Genomic DNA, 17,616 nt, shown 5'->3' on the forward strand with positions numbered 1-17,616 from the left:
CCAGGCATGCTAAGACGTAAGTATGGGGTTGCCCAGGTAATTGGGTTGAGGAGGTCACATAGGCACTCGCTCCATGCAAAACAGTGTTCAGTGGCAAATGGTTATGTCTGGTAGCCGACCGATGAAGATAATTCATGTGAAATATTCTCCCAATAACAGCCCATGTTCGGGGCCGGTTCTTGAAGAATTAAAAAAGCCTATAAACATTCAAGGGGCTGAAAAAAACTTGTGGGAAATAATACCAAGTCTATGTATATTTATTGAAATGTTTAATAAATGAGCACTAAAAGTTATTTAGTAACAGCTTGGTGGTAAAAGATTGGTGGTAAAATTCTTCGCATTTTATTTAGTTATGTACATTAACATTTTATGTACATTTGCCTTAGCTTTATGTCTCTTAGAACTCCGACTCTTATGAGGCGTTGGGTATGTTTCTGAATCGACAAAATAAGGCCTCGTGGCTAGTGACTTGCCGTGATGATGAATTGCGAAATTTTTGTGAGATGTTTTTCTTTCTTCTTTAGGATGATGTTTCGATTTAGAAGTTTTACTCGGATGAGTAGAATAATCTTTGTAAAAATAAGTCCCAGAGAAGGGAATATGTTTCGACCCATGCCCTAACTTGGGTCTCGCTCTATCTTTAGGTTTTTTCGTTTTCTCTATGTCTCTAGAGATATTGCTATCTTCGTCCAAATTGTCACTAGATTCATCATTCGTCTGTGTATTTTCGACTACAATTTGTTTTGTCTTTTTTAAACGTAAGGGTTGTATAGGAATCTCTATACTTAATCCGCGTTCGTTACTAGACCCTTCGTAATTGTCTGTGTATTCATTTGTATTATCATGTATCATTTCACTTTCTGAACTGCTAGAGGATTCGCTATTCATATTTCTGATATCGTATGATTTGAATGTTGTTGTGGTTTTAGAAGTAGTGGTTACTATCGGTGTTATGGATTCTTCAGGAACAGCCTTGTTATAAAGTCTTAAAATTGTGTTTTTATCTACCGGTCTTTGATCTTCTACGTTTATGATATCTTTTGCCTGTTCTTTGCTCCTGAATAACTTACTAAATTCATCGTAAAGGTCTCCGTATATAACTTCATCGACGACTTTAGTGTCAGTTCTAACTAAATCCATTAGTGCGTTTTTTAGTTGTGTAACTTCCTCTGGGTAGTTGTCATCGTTACGGAATCGTATATAAGAGTCTCTTTTGTTATAGTTGGGCTCACTGTTCGATATATTAATGTACATGATCACACCTTCGGCTCCTCTGCGAGTGTTCTGATTGCTGTTAAAAGTTAAATTTTCTTTTTTCTGGAAATAGTTTGAAAATATAAAAAAGAGTCAGTGTAATCGTATGAGTAAACACTACTAAGCTTAAATAAAATTTCAAATTTACCAGGATGCTGTCGATCCAAGGCGCATAAAAGCTAACTTTGGTGAAGACAGTTGGTGCAGCAATACTCCCGCAGACAGGCGCGCCGAAGCTCACCACACCCACCAGAGTTGTTCCAACTATCGCAGGACCTCCGACGTCTCCCTACAATATAACACGAATTGTTGAATAATTAAATATAACAAAAAAAAAAATCAATTAGCTAAATTAAAAAAAAAATGGATACATTGCAAGCTCCTCCGCGTTTATTTTTGAAACCAGCGCAAAAGTTGTATTCAGTGACGAATTTCCTGAAATAGTAAAATACAATTCGTTGTTAATCCATAGAACAAAATCGAACATTTTGAAAATTAAAGACCTATACACTACCTATAAAAGTGATCAAGCTATTGGTTTTTAAATACTTACTCAGAATAGGCGTTCATACAATCATCATTGTTGAGAATGTCAACCTTATCTACAGCAAGCTTCGGGTGCGTTTGCACAATCGAGTCTGTCTGAAATGTGTATTTATTTATTAAAACAAGTCTTATTCCACTTAAACCAGGTCTTGGTACCAAACAAAGGATGTGTTTTGAAGATCGATTAATCTAAGAACTAGGTATCATTTTGTACCTATAATATTCAATTTTAAATCTATCCATAGATACTTATACTGATATTTCTTGGAAAGCCCTCGGTCTTAAATATTTGTTAAGTTATCTAATCCATACTTACATTAGTAGCACCCCACCCTAGAATAACAACTCCTTTGCTGTTATTCAGCGAATTTTCTCCAATCTTGTCCCACAAGATTCGTCTGATCCTTTTCTGCTGTCCTCTCCATGCCATCCTCTGCTCTAGTCTAAGCAATGCCAGGTTATGCAGCAAGTATTGCGGATCATACATAGGGTGGAAATGTAAGACTTTGACTGGAATTGTCTCTCCACCTCGGGTGGTGTGGTCACTGCCGAGTCTCACGTAGATCGCTTTCAAATTATTGTGGAAGAAATCGTTCTGGTATGCTCTGGGGGCAAATGAAATAAAAACATAGTAGGAATAACTGGGTTAGAGTGGTGAGGTAATACCATTGCTAAGAGTAAAATGTTAATCGATATTGAAATTAAAATGGTTGTCCAGAGCGTTGTAAAACGTCAATGACGACTGATGTTAATATCGACTTACATTTGTAAACACGAAGCGGAGGTGATGACCAGATCTCTGTGGATGACGCAGCCAGCACACGCGAAGTCACCCATGATGTGAATACTGGCGACGAATGGGAAGTTGCTGATGTTAGACTCGACGCCTTTGTAGATCCTTCTAGTGTTCGAACTGTTAGAGTTTTCTAAATTCATAGCTGCAGGTGGATCTGAAATGAAGCCATAATGAAAGAAGAAATAAGATGTTAATTATATTTTGTACAGTCACACCAGTCTTCAGGCACTTACTCCAGACTTTCAAGTTCTTGTGAGGTGCGACTGTATTTCTGACAAACTTAGCTGATTTATTAAAATTTTGTACTGTAAAATTATTATTTTTTGCGAGAAATTCAAATTCTGGAATCTTCCGCTTTTTCTTATTCCTGACACCCTTAGTATGGTTATGAGTTCCTTTCAATTTTTTGTACACGTTGTAATCATTTTCATTTAAAACTTGAGTTACGACATAATCTAATTTAATTTTGTCTTCTGTATAGTTCTTGATAATACCAACTCTGACTGTATTTTTTATTTCATCAAAAGTATCAAAGTTTTTATCCATTATGTTACTGAGATCATAATGCATTGTTAGCAGCAGTCTGGTGCTAGATTCTTTTGAAAAATTCCTCGATAGACCAATGGATTCAAATAAATTATCCATGATTGTGTGAGTGGTTATATAAACGTTACCGAAGAAGTTTTCTCTTTGATCTAAAACGTTTTTATTGCTATGATGATGTTTAGCAATAATTGTCGTTAGAAGAAGAACAAATACTTTAGCAGCCAGCATTATATAAAAGTAAATTTAGAATTTGAATCAAGCAGTTAAACTATTGAAAAGAAACTGAGTTGATCGACTATAAAGGTAACAAAATTCAATTTCATTGGTAATAAAATTCTGTTGTTTATTTCGAAATAAATATTATTAAGTCAATTTTCTATAAAATCAATAGTATTTTGAAAGTCATATCTACATTGGGCAATCCTAGTTCATTTCTTTATAATGAAAGTGCTTATCTTTATCTGTACCTTAATGGTAATGATTAACGTATCATCTGCATCAAGGGTAATATATCACTATTCGAAGTTAATGACAGAGAGACCTTCAACTTTTGCTGAAGAAGAACCGTTCTTAGCTACCGGGGATAACACAGATTATGTTGATAGTACGACAGAAGATGCTATTTTAAGCCCGACAAATAACTTTGATGATGTAGAAAATTTGGAAAACAATTAGTTGAATTATATGTAAATAAAAGAACAGCAGGGTGAGATTTTGAACGTATAGTTAATAGTGAACTCAATGAAAACAATTTCCAGTTTAGTAGCAGTTGTCAAATGTTAATATATTAATCTCTCTTTTTTGGATACATATCAATATTTACCTGGACCTCAAAGTATATTTCTGATGGATAACATACATCTACATTGAATGCAACCTAGAGTAAAACAAATCTAGTTATACTATGAAGCAAGGATCAGTAAAATACAGATGATGATAAGATCTATATTCAGACGGAGCTGGTACACGTTGGAAAAATTCCTTGATAGACCAATGGATTCAAATAAATTATCCACGATTGTGTGAGTGGTTATATAAACGTTACCGAAGAAGTTTTCTCTTTGATCTAAAACATTTTTATTGCTATGATGATGTTTAGCAATAATTGTCGTTAGAAGAAGAGCAAAAACTTTAGCTGCCAGCATTATTTAAAAAGTGAATTTAGGATTTGAATCAAGCGGTTAAACTACTGAAAAGAAACTGAGTTGATCGACTATAAAGGTAACAAAATTCAATTTCATTGGTAATAAAATTCTGTTGTTTATTTCGAAATAAATATTATTAAGACAATTTGCTATAGAATCAATAGTATTTTGAAAGTCATATCTACTTTGGACAATCCTAGTTCATTTCTATATAATGAAAGTGCTCATCTTTATCTGTACCTTAATGGTAATGATTAACGTATCATCTGCATCAAGGGTGATATATCACTATTCGAAGTTAATGACAGAGAGACCTACAACATTTGCTGAAGAAGATCCGTTCTTAGCTACCGGGGACAACACAGATTACGTTAATACAGAAGAGGATGCTCTTTTAAGCCCGTCAAGAAACTATGAAGATGTAGAAAAATTGGAAAACAATTAGTTCTATTATTTGTAAATTAAAGAACAGCAGGGTGAGATTTTCATCGTAGAGTTAATAGAAAACTTAATGAAATCCATTTTCAGTTTAGTAGCAGTTGTCAAATGAAATTAATTTCAGAAAATGTTAATTTATTCATTTTCTTTGTTGGATACATATCAATATTTACCTGGACCTCCAAGTATATTTCTGATGGATAACATACACCTACATTTAATGCAACCCAGAGATTTCTGTTGTAAAACATATCTAGTTATACTATTAAGCAAGGATCAGTAAAATACAGATGACGAATAAGATCTATATTCAGACGGAGATTCAGATACACCTTGTATTTTAAAATAGTTTATGTATATATTACAAGCAATAAAACAAATAATTCCAAGAAAACTCTTTTATTGGTCATACAAGTAATAATAACTATGCTTTGTGGTAGCAAAAAATTTTTTGTGTTTATGCTGGTGAGGAGTGGCTTCAGTCCAATTCTCTGCCACAGTGTAACTGTCCTCATACGAATCATTGGCACCTCTTAGCGGAAGCACAAGTGCTGTTGTAATCTCATCGGTGTCTATATGTTCGAAGGTCTCATCTGGCATCCCAGTTATTATGTCAGTAATGTGACCCTCTGTGGTGGATTGCGGCGTGCGGGACGGTGGTATGGTGGTGGGCCCGGGCTCCGTGAACTGCGGTGGAAGTGGTAACTCAGTGGACGATGTCGTCAAGGGAATGGTCACGTATTTTGACACCGTTTTACGCGTGTTAATCTCGTGTACCGGATACAAACTCTTATTCACCAGTGGATGTTGCATAGGATTTAACTTGGTTGTAGTTGTATTGAACATACCCATTATATCTTCAGTAAAATCTTCATACCATATATCTTGGAAATTGGGGTCGTCAGTCCATTTTAGTTCATCGAGTACTGGCCCATGTTCCTTATCAGCCAGTCTGCTTCGACTATATATCGGAGTGATCAGGTTTCTTGTCACTAGTTGGTTGTAAATCAGGGGTCTTGGTACTGTGCTCAAATGGTACAACGTAGTCCGCACATCTACACTTACAGTCGTCTGCAAAAGAACAAAAAGAAGGTGAGTCTAGGCTACGCACTAACTAAACAGACTGGATAGTTTTAAAAGACAGCGTATAAAACTGATAGTTCATAGCCTCTAACAAAAGTGTAATAAAGATCGTATTATCACCGTCTCAATAATGCCGTCGATCCACGGGGCGTAGTAGCCGAGTTTGGTGAACACTGTGGGAGAGTCCAAGGCCCCGCAGAGAGTAGGACCGAAGCTGACCACGCCAACTAGTACACCACCAACGATTCCTGGCCCGCCCACGTCTTTCTGGATACGAAAATTAACATTGGTCAATTGCAGTCCCATTTCGTTTTAACAATTGAATGAAAAGCTTCTAATTTTGATTTGTTCTTTGTACTGAGAGAAATATTTCTTGCAACCCAGTCTAATCTCATAAAAGAGTCCTCAGTCAAATGCAAATAAATTTCTAGTGATTTGATGTTGGTCAGGATTTGGAGCTATTTAAACCGCAATACAAGAATTAATGATATCTAAGTGATGCTCAAAAACATTGAGCATGAAACGAATACTAAGGAATTCTAAGGAAGGAGCAAAAATAATACTAACGTTGCACGCTCCCTCTCCAGACGATATGAAACCGGCGCAGAAATGATTGTGTGTGACGAATTTCCTGCAAATAAGATTTATCATGGAAAAGACGATCATATTCATTCATTGGCAATAAAATTAGGATTTAAAAAAATCTCGAATCTAGGAGTACATGATTTCAGAATGAATTTACTTTAGGAGGACAGTTTTAGATAGACTTAACCCAAAACGCAGTTGTTTATTTAAACGTAGAATAACCATGACTTTTGATTTGTATACCATTTAAAGAATTTGTAACCAGTCTAACCAAGGGGTATTGGGTTGCCCGGGTAACTGGGTTGAGGAGGTCAGGCAGGGCAGTTGCTCCTTGTAAAGCACTGGTACTCAGGTACATCCGGTTAGACTGGAAGCCGACCCCAACATAGTTGGGAAAAAGGCTCGGAGGATGATGATTTAGAGAATATATAAAAACTCCTTACTTAGAGTAAATTTCAGCACATTCATTAACTGCATATACACTTAATTGTGCCACCAGCATCTTTTGCAACGGATTAACTTTATTGGATCGCTGAAAAAGAGAAATAATATTGAATGTCAAGAACACTTATAAAACCGAAGATAAAATATCGGAACCGATCCTTATTTTAAATAGGTAATCGTTAGAGCATTTCTAGACCACGTGAGTGCAGCGACCAGTATGGTTTGACAATTCGAAAGGCAGACTCTAAGAAAATTTAGAAACACCCATACATGACTAAATAAAGGTTCTATTAATGTGGCTCACCTTCCTACTACCCCAACCGACTATAATAACTTTCTCAATGTTGGAGGCTAGATTTGAGGTCGACCTTTCATAACTTATCCTCTTGATTCTCTTCTGTTTCTTTCTGAAGTTGAGATCCTTGAATAACCGGAGAAGCACAAGGTTGTGGTTCAAAGTCTTTGGATCATAGGCATCGTGGAAGAACACTTCCATGATGTATATCTTCTCTCCGCCAACGGAGGAGTAGTCACTGCCGACACGTACGAACAGACCTCGGGGGTTCTCTCTATAGAATCTGTTGTTGTGAAGTCTGGAAAAATATGTAATGAACCTTATTTGTTACTTTGATGACTATGGATCTTCTAGCTACAGTTATTGTTGTTTGATTAGGACTGCACTGTTCAAAGTGTATCTAATGGAATTAATTTTAACAATTCCAAGACTCTCTATGCCTTTCACATCATCATCGACTATCATGTTGTTTATGGAGTCGTCTTTGATGTCTTAAACCATTTCCAAGCTATATGTAGTATTAGTTTCCCAAATAAACTCATTCATATACTATAAATTATTTTGCAAAATTCTGACTAAACTACGATATCATCGGCACTTACAATTGCAAGCAAGAAGCTGCAGTGATGACTAAATTCTTGGTCAGAAGAGATCCAGCACATACAAAGGTACCCATAAGATGGACGCTCACGACGAATGGGTAGCTCAATATTCTGGTCCTCTCCCCCTTGAAAATCCTCCGGCTATCGGAATCATTTACGAGATCCAGTTCTAGGACTGCCGGCGGTTCTGAAAACGGATGTATGACTTTAAGACATGTTCATAATTGACGCCCAAATACATTTTGGAAGCAGGGAGTTTTAAAGTAGGTAAGCAAGGAAATATTCAAGATAGACCTGGCTGAATTCAATGCAGAAGTTAAAAATAAATATTCAAGCAATAAATATTATACCATTTATTTTCACAAATACAATATTTAAGGAATGAAACATGAACTTGTATGTAGCCACCATAAACGACGTGTTGTGATTTACAATTTCACTGATGATGAGAAAAATTCTCATGATTTCCATAGTAATTGCCGAATCTAAAGTTTTCATAACATTTGATAGCATTGTCTACTTACGCCACAATTCAACATTTGGAACATCAACAATGTCTTCCACATCTTTTGGTGTTGGGGATTTAACGAAATCATTCTCGCTTATATTATCGACTTTTCTTACAAAGTCATGAATGAATTGTTGAAACTCTTTGCTGTCGGCAAATACGGGCTCGGATATTTTATGAAGAGCGTTCATTGTTTCTATAGAAGTGAAGTTTGCTGCTTTTCTTGTTTTATGTTTCTTGCGCTTACGTAGCTTTTTTCTGTCGGCAAATACGGGCTTGGATAGATTTTTTAGAGCGTTCGTTGCATCTGTCAAAGTGATGTTCACAATTTTGCTTGTTTTATGTTTTGGGCGCTTACGTAATTTTTTGTGCACTCTGAATCTAGAAGAATAATTAAGGGTATCATCTAATATTTTCTCTACAACTTCAAACAATCGTATTGCGTTTGCACTGCTGCTTTCGGATATATTTGGCTTGGCGGCTGCTACCATTATATCGTGCACATCGTAATTCTTCTCAGCTGCACTTTTTAAATCATAATGCATTGTTAATAACGATTTGATTCTTGCTCTTGTGACAAATCCAGCCGTCAAATTCAGTAACTCAAAAAGATTATTCATTACATTTTGAACGTCGTTGTCTACTTTCGTGTATAAGTTACCCTTAGATTTCAATAAACTCTTAAGGAATGTCCTATAACTATGTCTAGCTACCACCGCAGAAATCAGAAAGACGATGATTGTTGTAAATTTCATTCTATATTAATTAAAATAACTTAAATAATAACTAATACGGACTGACTTAGGTGTACACAAGAAAAAGTTTGAATTACAATGAGATTATTGTAGCTCAATAAAATATATTGTTTTCCATTAAATATTTATTGCTTGGTTGTGCAATCACTTTTTGCAGGATTTCCCAATACAGAAATAAAACAAGCGCCATAAAACAAATTTCAATATATTGAGCAACTACTTTTATCATAAAAACATTTTGATACAAAAGTGAAATTCACCATTGTAATTATAAGCTTTTTGTACTTCGTTTCTTCGATACAAAAAAAGTATCTTTCTTAACATGTCCTCCATCAAGAAAAATATTTTTTGTTTGATTGTTTTGAGCATTCTTGTCGAAATTCAGAGCCTTGTGGAACTACCAGCCGCAGAAGACAACGAAATAGTTTTAACAGAGTTGGCAGTACGGAACACTGTCAATAGAATATTCTCCATCCTGAAACTGCCCCGACTTGCGAACAAAACGAGGTTCACAGAATTCGCGTTAATTCACAACTTCTTCGTGACCATCACGTTACAGGATCACGACAATCTGAAAGAAATAGCTAGACTAGCTAAAGTTGAGAACATCGATAACAATACGCAATATTTTATTACCGAGATAAATGAGGTACTAAATGAAGACGATAAAAGCCATGATACTACTGATGATGTTGTAACGACTCACATCGAAGCGTTTATAAGAAAGCTGGAATATTTGAAGTATCGATATAAGTTCACCGACAATGCTGCTGCTTTTGGGATAAATTCAGAAGTGTTGACTCATTTGAAGACTACTGATAATTTAAATAACTTCACAACAGTTGCTGATGCAACTACTGATGAAGATGGTTATATTCTCACTGACAGTGAATTCTGGCGTAAGTATTTTTTTGATAGATTGCAATGGCCATTTTTGAAGCTGACTTTTTATTTTATAAACGCTTTTGCAGGACCTAGTGGTCGGCGCATTTATCAAGGGCGCAGAGAAAAAATCAAGCGGTACCCGTTCATGGCAAGCGTCCATTTCTTCAAGAAATTCCAGTGCGGCGGCTCCATCATCAAGTCTGATTTAGTCATCACTGCTGCTTCATGTTTACAATTGTAACTTATCATTTAATTTGTACTTAAAACTTGCTGTATCTATGAGTACTTCTGAGATATCAGTTTTATTTGTTAAGCCTAGACCTAAATCTTTTTAATACTTCACATTGGCGTGTCTCACATCTTAGTTATAAAGGAGTTTTAAAGGAGCTCTTAAGGCATTATTTTCTGCACTCAAACAAATGATTCAATCTACTTAATCACTTTATATAAAATGCTTTGTTTCATCTTTTCCCCCAGGGCATGGAACAACCGGTTCTTCAGAGAGAACCCGTCTTTCCTCTCCGTGCAAGTTGGCTGCGACTTGTACGAGGGCGGCGATGAGAACATCCCCATCGTGCAGGTCTACTTCCATCCCGAGTACAACCCGCAGAACTTGAGGAACAACCTCGCCATCATGAGGTTACTTCGGGTCCTGAAGTTCGGCAGGCGCGTCACTAAGATTAAGAAGATAGACTTCGATAGATCACCCTGGCCACTGCCTTATAATACCGACGGAATCACTATTATTGGTTGGGGAGCGAAATCCGTGAGTAGAATCTGATATTATTTTTTCAAAATCTGAAGGCTCACCAACTTGCGATAATGACTGTTCAATGCTAGTCGTCTGTGCTTTTGCATACGCTATTACCTATATCTGTATCTTTTTTATAATATCTTCTTCTGCCAAAACAATAAGTTACAAAATACCGACTCTTTACACTCCTGTTTCCTTTTTCAGAGTAGCAATGTCGTTCGTAACATTTTTTCTAATCACCTCGCGTCTGCCGAGCTGGACTTCTACCCTTTGAAGGAATGTCAAGACGTTTATTCCAAGTAAGTGGATTCAATCATCTTTCGTTATAGTAGAAGTGTTCCTTATTCTATTAAATAATGTATTTTCAGAGATTTCGTGACCTACCAGAACTTTTGTGCTGGATTCTTCTCAAAGGGAGGTGGCGCATGTAATGTAAGTTATTTATAAGCTAAAATATTCCTTCTGCATTTAGGTAAAATTATAGGTACAGCTTTTTAGATAAATTTCACTTTTGCCATTAATATCAGTCTTACAGTTTTACTCGTGCATTTAAGACATGATCATCGTTTTTGTAACTTGTTTATTGTTTTCTAGCGTGATGTTGGCGGACCAGGTGTCGCCCACGGCGTTCTAGTTGGAGTCGTCAGCTTCGGCTCACCCAACTGTGGCGCCCCTGACGCCCCTACAGTCTTCACTAAGCTTGGCTACTACACCGACTGGATCGAAAGCATCTTAGAAATGGTTAGCAATAGTTATTTTAGCTAGTCTTTCATGCAATGAGTCTTTAGTGACTACAGGTTTCATATTGATTTGTGCAGTTCGACGCCCAACGAAGGTTGCACGTTTTAGGTTCAGTGTGCATTAAGATATTTCTGAGACAATTAGCCACTTTAAAAAAATCAAAGAAGCACAGTTATTTTGTAAACAGCTATTTGTATAAGACCTTTTAGCCGTAAAAAGACGACTTATTTCTATATTATGTAATTTGTTGGGATTTACCCGGTCTTCTAAGAATAACGATCAATAACACAATTGTACTATGATTTTGATAAATTCAAGAATACCTTTCAATATCCCCGTATCCAGTTACCTAATTAATGTTTTTTTTACATATTTACAGAGGATTGCAACTGGAGTAAAAAGGACAACAGAAAGGCCAATGAAAGTATCTTACGACTTTTTGCAATTCTTGAGTACTACAAGACAAGAAAGGATCCAGCCGGTGACTGGGACTGGGGAGTCCGGGACAACTGAACCATCTTTACCAATACTTAATGTTGACGCTTTGAGAACCTTAGATGAAAATAAAGATTTCAAAGATTTTATCAAAACTATGTTTGGTGAAGAAGAAGTGAAAGAATATATTGAAGAATATGATTACGGAGTTGATAAACCAGCTGGGGCCAAACCTCAGGTTGCTGCACCGTCTGCAGGAAGAGCTGCAGCAACTGCAGGAAGGTCTGAAGTAAAACCTCAACGTGTAACTACGACAGCATCACCAAAAATTAAAAGTCAAATCCAACAAAACATCAGCCTTCCTGAAGACCCACAAGTGGGATCAGTCAAAATGGTGACCTCAATGGACAATTTTGACAGAATAGAAGTTTCTAGCGCAGAAGATGAAGATTCTAAAGTCCCTACTACTGTTGAAGTACCAGGATACACGGCTTTAAAAAATAAGCAGAGCGCCAAAAATGTTGAAGAGAGTATTGCTAAGTTGATAGACGATATTGACATAGAAGAAATATTAGATTTTGAACCAGGAGATTCTTTGGATAAAAATGCAAGTGTGTCCAAGGTCGGCGCAAAGCGACAGAAACCTGAAAAGTTACCCGAAACAGCATCGAACGACAGTACTAGTTATGAATATGAAGAAGATTCCGATAAAGAAACCAACCCAGTGCTGGCTTTACTTGAATTAACTAAAAATAAAATGAAGCAGCAAAAGAAACAGAGGAAAGTGATAGAAGAAGATAAAGGCCTGGAGATCCCCGTGGCAGCGTTTAACGATTTCACTTTCAGACATAACGCTACGACGAAAGCCTCTGGCGTTTTAGACATATTCTCTCAGAGGGATCTAATGAGATTGCTAACTGAAGCTGTAGCTGATGCAACGAAAAACAAATCAATGAAACTGTAAAATGATTGAAAAGTGTTTTTTTTTCTTTCTCTTAGTTTCCTTATTATTTTTAAAGGCTTTTACGTCAAAAAATTAGAGGTCTGATAAAAGGTGGATGCTTTAGTTTAGAGACATACGATAATACGATGGTTCTATATTCGTTAGTCTAGACTAGACTAAAACTTCTAACCAGACTGTCTAGTTAGAAGTTTTGAAATTGGAAAGTCACTTATCATTATGATCTATAAAGCAATAAAGAATCAAAAATATTAATCTAATCACCATGTATTACAAAATAAGATATGAAAATTCCGTATTCATCCGTCAACTACATGGAGTGGCGCCACTATCTATGGTCGGAGCACGGTAATAATATCGGAGCATGCGTGCAACGAAACGCAGAAAATCAATTGTTAGAATTTACCTGACGTGCCGGCAGATGTCGCCTGCGCTCTAAATTTTCTGTCTTGGGTGGTGATAAGATTATTTTGCAAGGGACAAACCACATTTTCGAGGTAAAGAAACCCTATTTTACTTATTTGTATTGTGTTTTGTGATCTCTTACGTGTTATTTACACGATATTTGTGTTATAAGCTTTGTATATTCGGTAAGTCGCTAAAAATAACATAAGTATTGAAGTACAGTTGTCAAGAGTCGAGGACGTAAGTGGGTTCCAAATTCGAATATAAATTACTTTTAATTGCTCACATCGAGTTTCCAATTGTTTTTAGCTGTCGTTAATTATAATGAGAAGCTTATGTATTGTCGTAGTGTTAGATCATAATGGTTGAAACAGCGGTGAAGTTCATGTTATGTAACTCTTCCTATTGATTACTGCGGACATAACCTCTTTACTGAAATATTTTTCCTGTATATTGGAAAAACTGTTAATCCTCTGTAGCTTAAATATACTGATATTTGTAGGCATGATGATGGCGTTATGTTTTAGTTTTGCTCAATATTAAAACTGAGGTAACACCCTAATTCTTGGAGTTGCTAAATATAATCTAAAAAAAACATTGATGATTGGAAATATGTTAGTGGGCCAACCCAGTTAGAGTTAAACAAAAATTATGTTCCTAATATACCTAATATTATATCAAACTATGCAGATTATTTATTATAAGCCTTAACTACTTCCTACACATCCACATTCTAAATTGTGTGTGATATATTTTCATTAATATGAAATCAATTATTTTAAATGTTTTCTTCATAAGTAAATCTAGTAATGATCTGATTTATAAGATACCTTTTCCAATATTAAAGGTAAACAAATAAAAATGAAGGAAACACATAGCATGAATATACTAACAAACATATGTTTTGTCATCATTAAGATAATATTGTTTAAAATGTTACATTGTGTAATTTTTGTTTATGGTTATAACAATAATGTTTGTAAAGTATCCATCGGCACACATTCCAATAATGTCAATTTTATTGTAACATGTAACAAGACACATACATATGAGAAAATTCAATTCACTCAGTTATTTCACTCTTTTCGGATCTTCTCATATAAAGGGGTGTACTATTTCTACTTGACATGTTTTTGTAGTTTATGGAGAAATCTGTAAAAGAATTGAAATATCTGTCAAAATGCTTATAAAATCCTATATCTCCACAGCACAATGGCCAACCTATTACTGCGCCGTGCGCTGTTAGATGCAGTCCGCGTACCTGTGTGCGCCCGGGCCTCCTCCTCCGTTGGTGAGCTCGCCAAGGTAAGCAGGCGTAGCAGACAATACTGTATTATGTAACTTACTACCACCACTGTAACTGTACCACCAATAGTAATGAAAAAATATCATCTCATTGGTCTTACTCTGACAGAATAACAAAATAGTAATACTAATAGTCAACAATTGCATAACATAGAGAACTGGAGAGAAAAACATATGGGACACCTTATATGTCACGATGAATTTATCAAAAACATAGTGGATGGGTAGGGGCGAAGGAAAGAGGGGGAAGTGTTTAAAAGAGGCACCTATATAAGAGAAGGTGAAGGTTGTGATGTATAAGGAAGTTCAGGTACTTCATCATCCTCCGAGCCTTTTTCCCAAACTACGTTGGGGTCGGCTTCCAGTCTAACCGGATGTAGCTGAGTACCAGTGCTTTACAAGGAGCGACTGCCCTTTACAAGGAAGTTCAGGTACTTGATAGGCGAAAATGAAAGGAGCTGCTCCGACATGAGCTAGGCTCTTAAATTGAACAAGACTAGTACTATGTACTAGTTGTCCCACATCATATTTTACCTGTCCTGAAAAGGGGTGTGCACAAACACTAGTAAAACTATATTTTTCTTCCATTTTGTTCATGCTCAACTGCCCACAGTTTATTTTATGTGCACTTATAATACCTTCTTAAACATTAAACCAAACCAGTCCATTTCATGATGTCTACAATAATGTTTTCAGATCGGCAACCGCGAGTGGGTAGGCTACGGCTTCAACGGCCAGCCCAACTATGTAGACAGGCCCGACTTCCCCATGCCCGCCATCAGGTTCCGTGGCGAGACCCCCGATGTCAAGGTAAATTTGCTCTTTGTTGTTCTAAAGCAACTTCTTTAAAAAAAAGCATTCTTGGTCTAAATCACTTACATTAGTAGCAAACTTCTATTTGGTTGTATATTCTGAAATTAGGCTACAATTTTGTTGTCGAAATATGATACTTACTCTAACTGAAGTCATTTATTTACTGGTGTATTTATTGCTCTTGCGGACAAGTAGTAATATCTGCAGCCCTCACAAAAAAGTTTATACCAAAAAGACAAAATATGCTGTTATTTTTAAACAATTGAATGCATATTAATGAAAAGAGGTTTACATCATACAATTTACGTGATTCACTCCAACATAAAATAAACACTATGTTCTGTACTAGAACAATGAATGTTCTTGGAACCAAATTGTCCAATTACAATTGATTGATTGTAAATGAATGCAGTTACAATTGTTGAATTACAATGTATGTACCCGCATTAAACCCAAATAAACTTATTGTCTATCCAAAAACTTCCAGGTCCTCCGTGAAAAGGAAAAGGGTGACTGGCGCAAGTTGACCCTGGAAGAGAAGAAAGCTCTCTACCGCGCTTCCTTCTGCCAGACCTTCGCCGAGTTCCAGGCGCCCACGGGCGAGTGGAAGGGAGTGGTCGGCTGGTCACTTGTGTTCGCATCCCTGGCTGTCTGGATCTATATGGGCATGAAGCTCTTTGGTAAGTTCAATAGATCCAATATTTGAAAATTAATTAATGAGAAGGGGAGGCTTTTGACCTTGGCTATAGGGACCAAGAAAAAAAAACAAATCAAGTGGTAAGAACATATTGGGCCGGGTGATATGATGATCTGAAATAGCCAATTTTGCTTAAGCAAGTACATATTTATTGCATACCATTGTGTTTGTGTGGTAAATAGACCAAATTAACAAAATCTTGACACAGTAAAATTTTTATTGATGATTGAGTTAAGCCACTCAAACTCTTTAAGTGCATTATACACATGAAACCCATACCAACCAAATCAATATAAATATACTGTGCAAACATTATTTATATCCTGAGGGTTCCTCAGTACCTATTAGGAAAAGGAAACCAAAAAACCATATCCTAACATTTTAATTTGTTCTTTACAGTATACAGTCCCCTGCCCGAGTCCCTGAACGAGGAGAACCAGAAGGCGCAGCTGAGGCGCATGCTGGACCTCAAGATGAACCCCGTGGACGGCCTCGCCTCCAAGTGGGACTACGAGAACAACCGCTGGAAGTAAACTGGCTGAAGGTATGTAAATATAACTAGCTTCCACCCTCGGCTTAAAAAGTATCCTATGTTCATTCTAGTACCACCAAGAATATGTGATCGGTTAAGTAGTTTTTGCGTCAAAGCGTAGCAAACAGATTTTTAGTAGGATGATACCAGCTGTTTTCCTGCAGTTCCACCCGCATCCTGGGGGAACCTCGTATAGCCATGTGTTCAGTGCCGGGTCTAGGAATCTAGGCGAGTATTTTTCATTGGCACATTTTCCAACAGATTACTAAAAAAGAGGGTAAACTTGGGGGTGATTTTTAGTATGTTCGCTTTACGCAAAAATTACTGGAATCCATAAAATTCCTACACATATAACTGCTACCTTGTGCTTGGTCTTGATAAGAACTTTGCATCGAAAAGATACAATTTTAAGAACTCTTTTTTGGCTTCGTTTTACTTATTCATATAGATGAGAAACACAGCAACGCTTTTATGTACCCCAAATACAATGACGTAATATAATTTGTTTGTTACCAGGTGTCAGTTGGGTGCTATGCCTGCAGGATGCTCCGGGCTAGAATAGATACAAATGTAATATAAGTGATAATATCTGTGTAAGATAAAATAAACTGCAATTCCACACGAAGTTCTCTGTTATTATTCGTCAGAACCTTACTCATGCTGATTTGACTCTGAGTTTCTGGTCCATTAATTTTTCAGCATTAACCTGTGCTTTCTAAATTCCGCAGAATATCCGTTTTTTGTAATTTACTTTAGTTCGTCATTCTACTGCTTTAGTGAAAAGTTTCTATATACATACAGGTCGTTCACAATCATATTAAATCCTATCGCATACCTATACTTAATGACATTCTATGGCGAATTGTAAAAAAAATATCCTAAACCATTCAGTGGTTTAACCACAGGAGTCATTTTTCGTTTTTATAATTTACATAATTTTGATAATTTTTGATAGCTGTCAGTTCTCAATTTCAGTTGTTTGTTGTTTGCAATGACTGACTTTTATATGGTGTTCTAATTTTCGCATTTAATTCAATTCACTAAATTTTTTATTGACTAATTTGTATATAGAGTTTATTATGTGTTTTTTT

The 17,616-nt window shown here is 36.3% G+C and overlaps 4 protein-coding genes across 6 annotated transcripts; 2 read left to right on the top strand and 2 right to left on the bottom strand.

Moving 5' to 3' along the window:
- Window positions 1-79: 79 nt before the first annotated feature.
- LOC110374945 (uncharacterized) lies at window positions 80-5,109 on the bottom strand. The gene is made up of 7 exons (XM_064041627.1): window positions 2,830-5,109; window positions 2,564-2,750; window positions 2,117-2,405; window positions 1,808-1,896; window positions 1,626-1,689; window positions 1,403-1,543; window positions 80-1,317 (listed from the first exon to the last, which is right to left on the bottom strand). Exons 1-7 carry the CDS (start codon window positions 3,368-3,370, stop codon window positions 343-345), a joined length of 2,286 nt encoding a protein of 761 aa, XP_063897697.1. The 5' UTR covers window positions 3,371-5,109; the 3' UTR covers window positions 80-342.
- A 5-nt stretch (window positions 5,110-5,114) lies between these two features.
- LOC110374946 (serine protease filzig) lies at window positions 5,115-9,094 on the bottom strand. 2 transcript variants are annotated; one of them, XM_021332887.3, is made up of 8 exons: window positions 8,259-9,094; window positions 7,735-7,921; window positions 7,142-7,430; window positions 6,837-6,925; window positions 6,376-6,439; window positions 5,929-6,075; window positions 5,574-5,796; window positions 5,194-5,412 (listed from the first exon to the last, which is right to left on the bottom strand). In XM_021332887.3, exons 1-8 carry the CDS (start codon window positions 8,995-8,997, stop codon window positions 5,339-5,341), a joined length of 1,812 nt encoding a protein of 603 aa, XP_021188562.3. In that variant the 5' UTR covers window positions 8,998-9,094; the 3' UTR covers window positions 5,194-5,338. The 2 variants fall into 2 exon arrangements, with proteins under 2 accessions (XP_021188561.3, XP_021188562.3); XM_021332886.3 differs by having other exon boundaries at window positions 5,115-5,796.
- Window positions 9,095-9,394: 300 nt separating this feature from the next.
- LOC110374955 (uncharacterized) lies at window positions 9,395-12,776 on the top strand. Its single transcript, XM_021332896.3, has 7 exons — window positions 9,395-9,896; window positions 9,969-10,119; window positions 10,360-10,648; window positions 10,841-10,935; window positions 11,005-11,068; window positions 11,231-11,377; window positions 11,757-12,776. Exons 2-7 carry the CDS (start codon window positions 10,028-10,030, stop codon window positions 12,774-12,776), a joined length of 1,707 nt encoding a protein of 568 aa, XP_021188571.3. The 5' UTR covers window positions 9,395-9,896; window positions 9,969-10,027.
- Window positions 12,777-13,112: 336 nt separating this feature from the next.
- LOC110374944 (cytochrome c oxidase subunit 4 isoform 1, mitochondrial) lies at window positions 13,113-17,150 on the top strand. Of its 2 annotated transcripts, none has more exons than XM_021332883.3 (6): window positions 13,113-13,270; window positions 14,387-14,483; window positions 15,180-15,293; window positions 15,784-15,976; window positions 16,393-16,537; window positions 17,042-17,150. In XM_021332883.3, the coding sequence occupies exons 2-5, from the start codon at window positions 14,391-14,393 to the stop codon at window positions 16,524-16,526; spliced, it is 534 nt and encodes a 177-aa protein (XP_021188558.1). In that variant the 5' UTR covers window positions 13,113-13,270; window positions 14,387-14,390; the 3' UTR covers window positions 16,527-16,537; window positions 17,042-17,150. The 2 variants fall into 2 exon arrangements, with proteins under 2 accessions (XP_021188558.1, XP_021188559.1); XM_021332884.3 differs by lacking the exon at window positions 13,113-13,270 and adding an exon at window positions 13,340-13,363.
- Window positions 17,151-17,616: the final 466 nt, after the last annotated feature.

This window comes from Helicoverpa armigera, chromosome 25, assembly GCF_030705265.1.
Source record: "Helicoverpa armigera isolate CAAS_96S chromosome 25, ASM3070526v1, whole genome shotgun sequence".
Classification (NCBI taxonomy): domain Eukaryota; kingdom Metazoa; phylum Arthropoda; class Insecta; order Lepidoptera; family Noctuidae; genus Helicoverpa; species Helicoverpa armigera.

What these genes read in the sequence shown, in the direction of transcription:
- LOC110374946 (XM_021332886.3), bottom strand. Translation starts at nt 8,997, where the DNA reads ATGAAATTTACAACAATCATCGTCTTTCTGATTTCTGCGGTGGTAGCT. An exon ending in GCAGCTTCTTGCTTGCAATT is followed by an intron (nt 7,431 to 7,734) that starts GTAAGTGCCGAT and finishes ATATTTTTCCAG; the next exon opens with ACTTCACAACAACAGATTCT. An exon ending in TGTGCTGAAATTTACTCTAA is followed by an intron (nt 6,440 to 6,836) that starts GTAAGGAGTTTT and finishes TCTTATTTGCAG; the next exon opens with GAAATTCGTCACACACAATC.
- LOC110374945 (XM_064041627.1), bottom strand. Translation starts at nt 3,370, where the DNA reads ATGCTGGCTGCTAAAGTATTTGTTCTTCTTCTAACGACAATTATTGCT. An exon ending in TAGGGTGGGGTGCTACTAAT is followed by an intron (nt 1,897 to 2,116) that starts GTAAGTATGGAT and finishes TACACATTTCAG; the next exon opens with ACAGACTCGATTGTGCAAAC. An exon ending in CTTGGATCGACAGCATCCTG is followed by an intron (nt 1,318 to 1,402) that starts GTAAATTTGAAA and finishes AACTATTTCCAG; the next exon opens with AAAAAAGAAAATTTAACTTT.
- LOC110374944 (XM_021332883.3), top strand. Translation starts at nt 14,391, where the DNA reads ATGGCCAACCTATTACTGCGCCGTGCGCTGTTAGATGCAGTCCGCGTA. An exon ending in CCGTTGGTGAGCTCGCCAAG is followed by an intron (nt 14,484 to 15,179) that starts GTAAGCAGGCGT and finishes TAATGTTTTCAG; the next exon opens with ATCGGCAACCGCGAGTGGGT. An exon ending in GCGAGACCCCCGATGTCAAG is followed by an intron (nt 15,294 to 15,783) that starts GTAAATTTGCTC and finishes AAAAACTTCCAG; the next exon opens with GTCCTCCGTGAAAAGGAAAA.
- LOC110374955 (XM_021332896.3), top strand. Translation starts at nt 10,028, where the DNA reads ATGGCAAGCGTCCATTTCTTCAAGAAATTCCAGTGCGGCGGCTCCATC. An exon ending in TTGGTTGGGGAGCGAAATCC is followed by an intron (nt 10,649 to 10,840) that starts GTGAGTAGAATC and finishes TTCCTTTTTCAG; the next exon opens with AGTAGCAATGTCGTTCGTAA. An exon ending in TGTCAAGACGTTTATTCCAA is followed by an intron (nt 10,936 to 11,004) that starts GTAAGTGGATTC and finishes ATGTATTTTCAG; the next exon opens with AGATTTCGTGACCTACCAGA.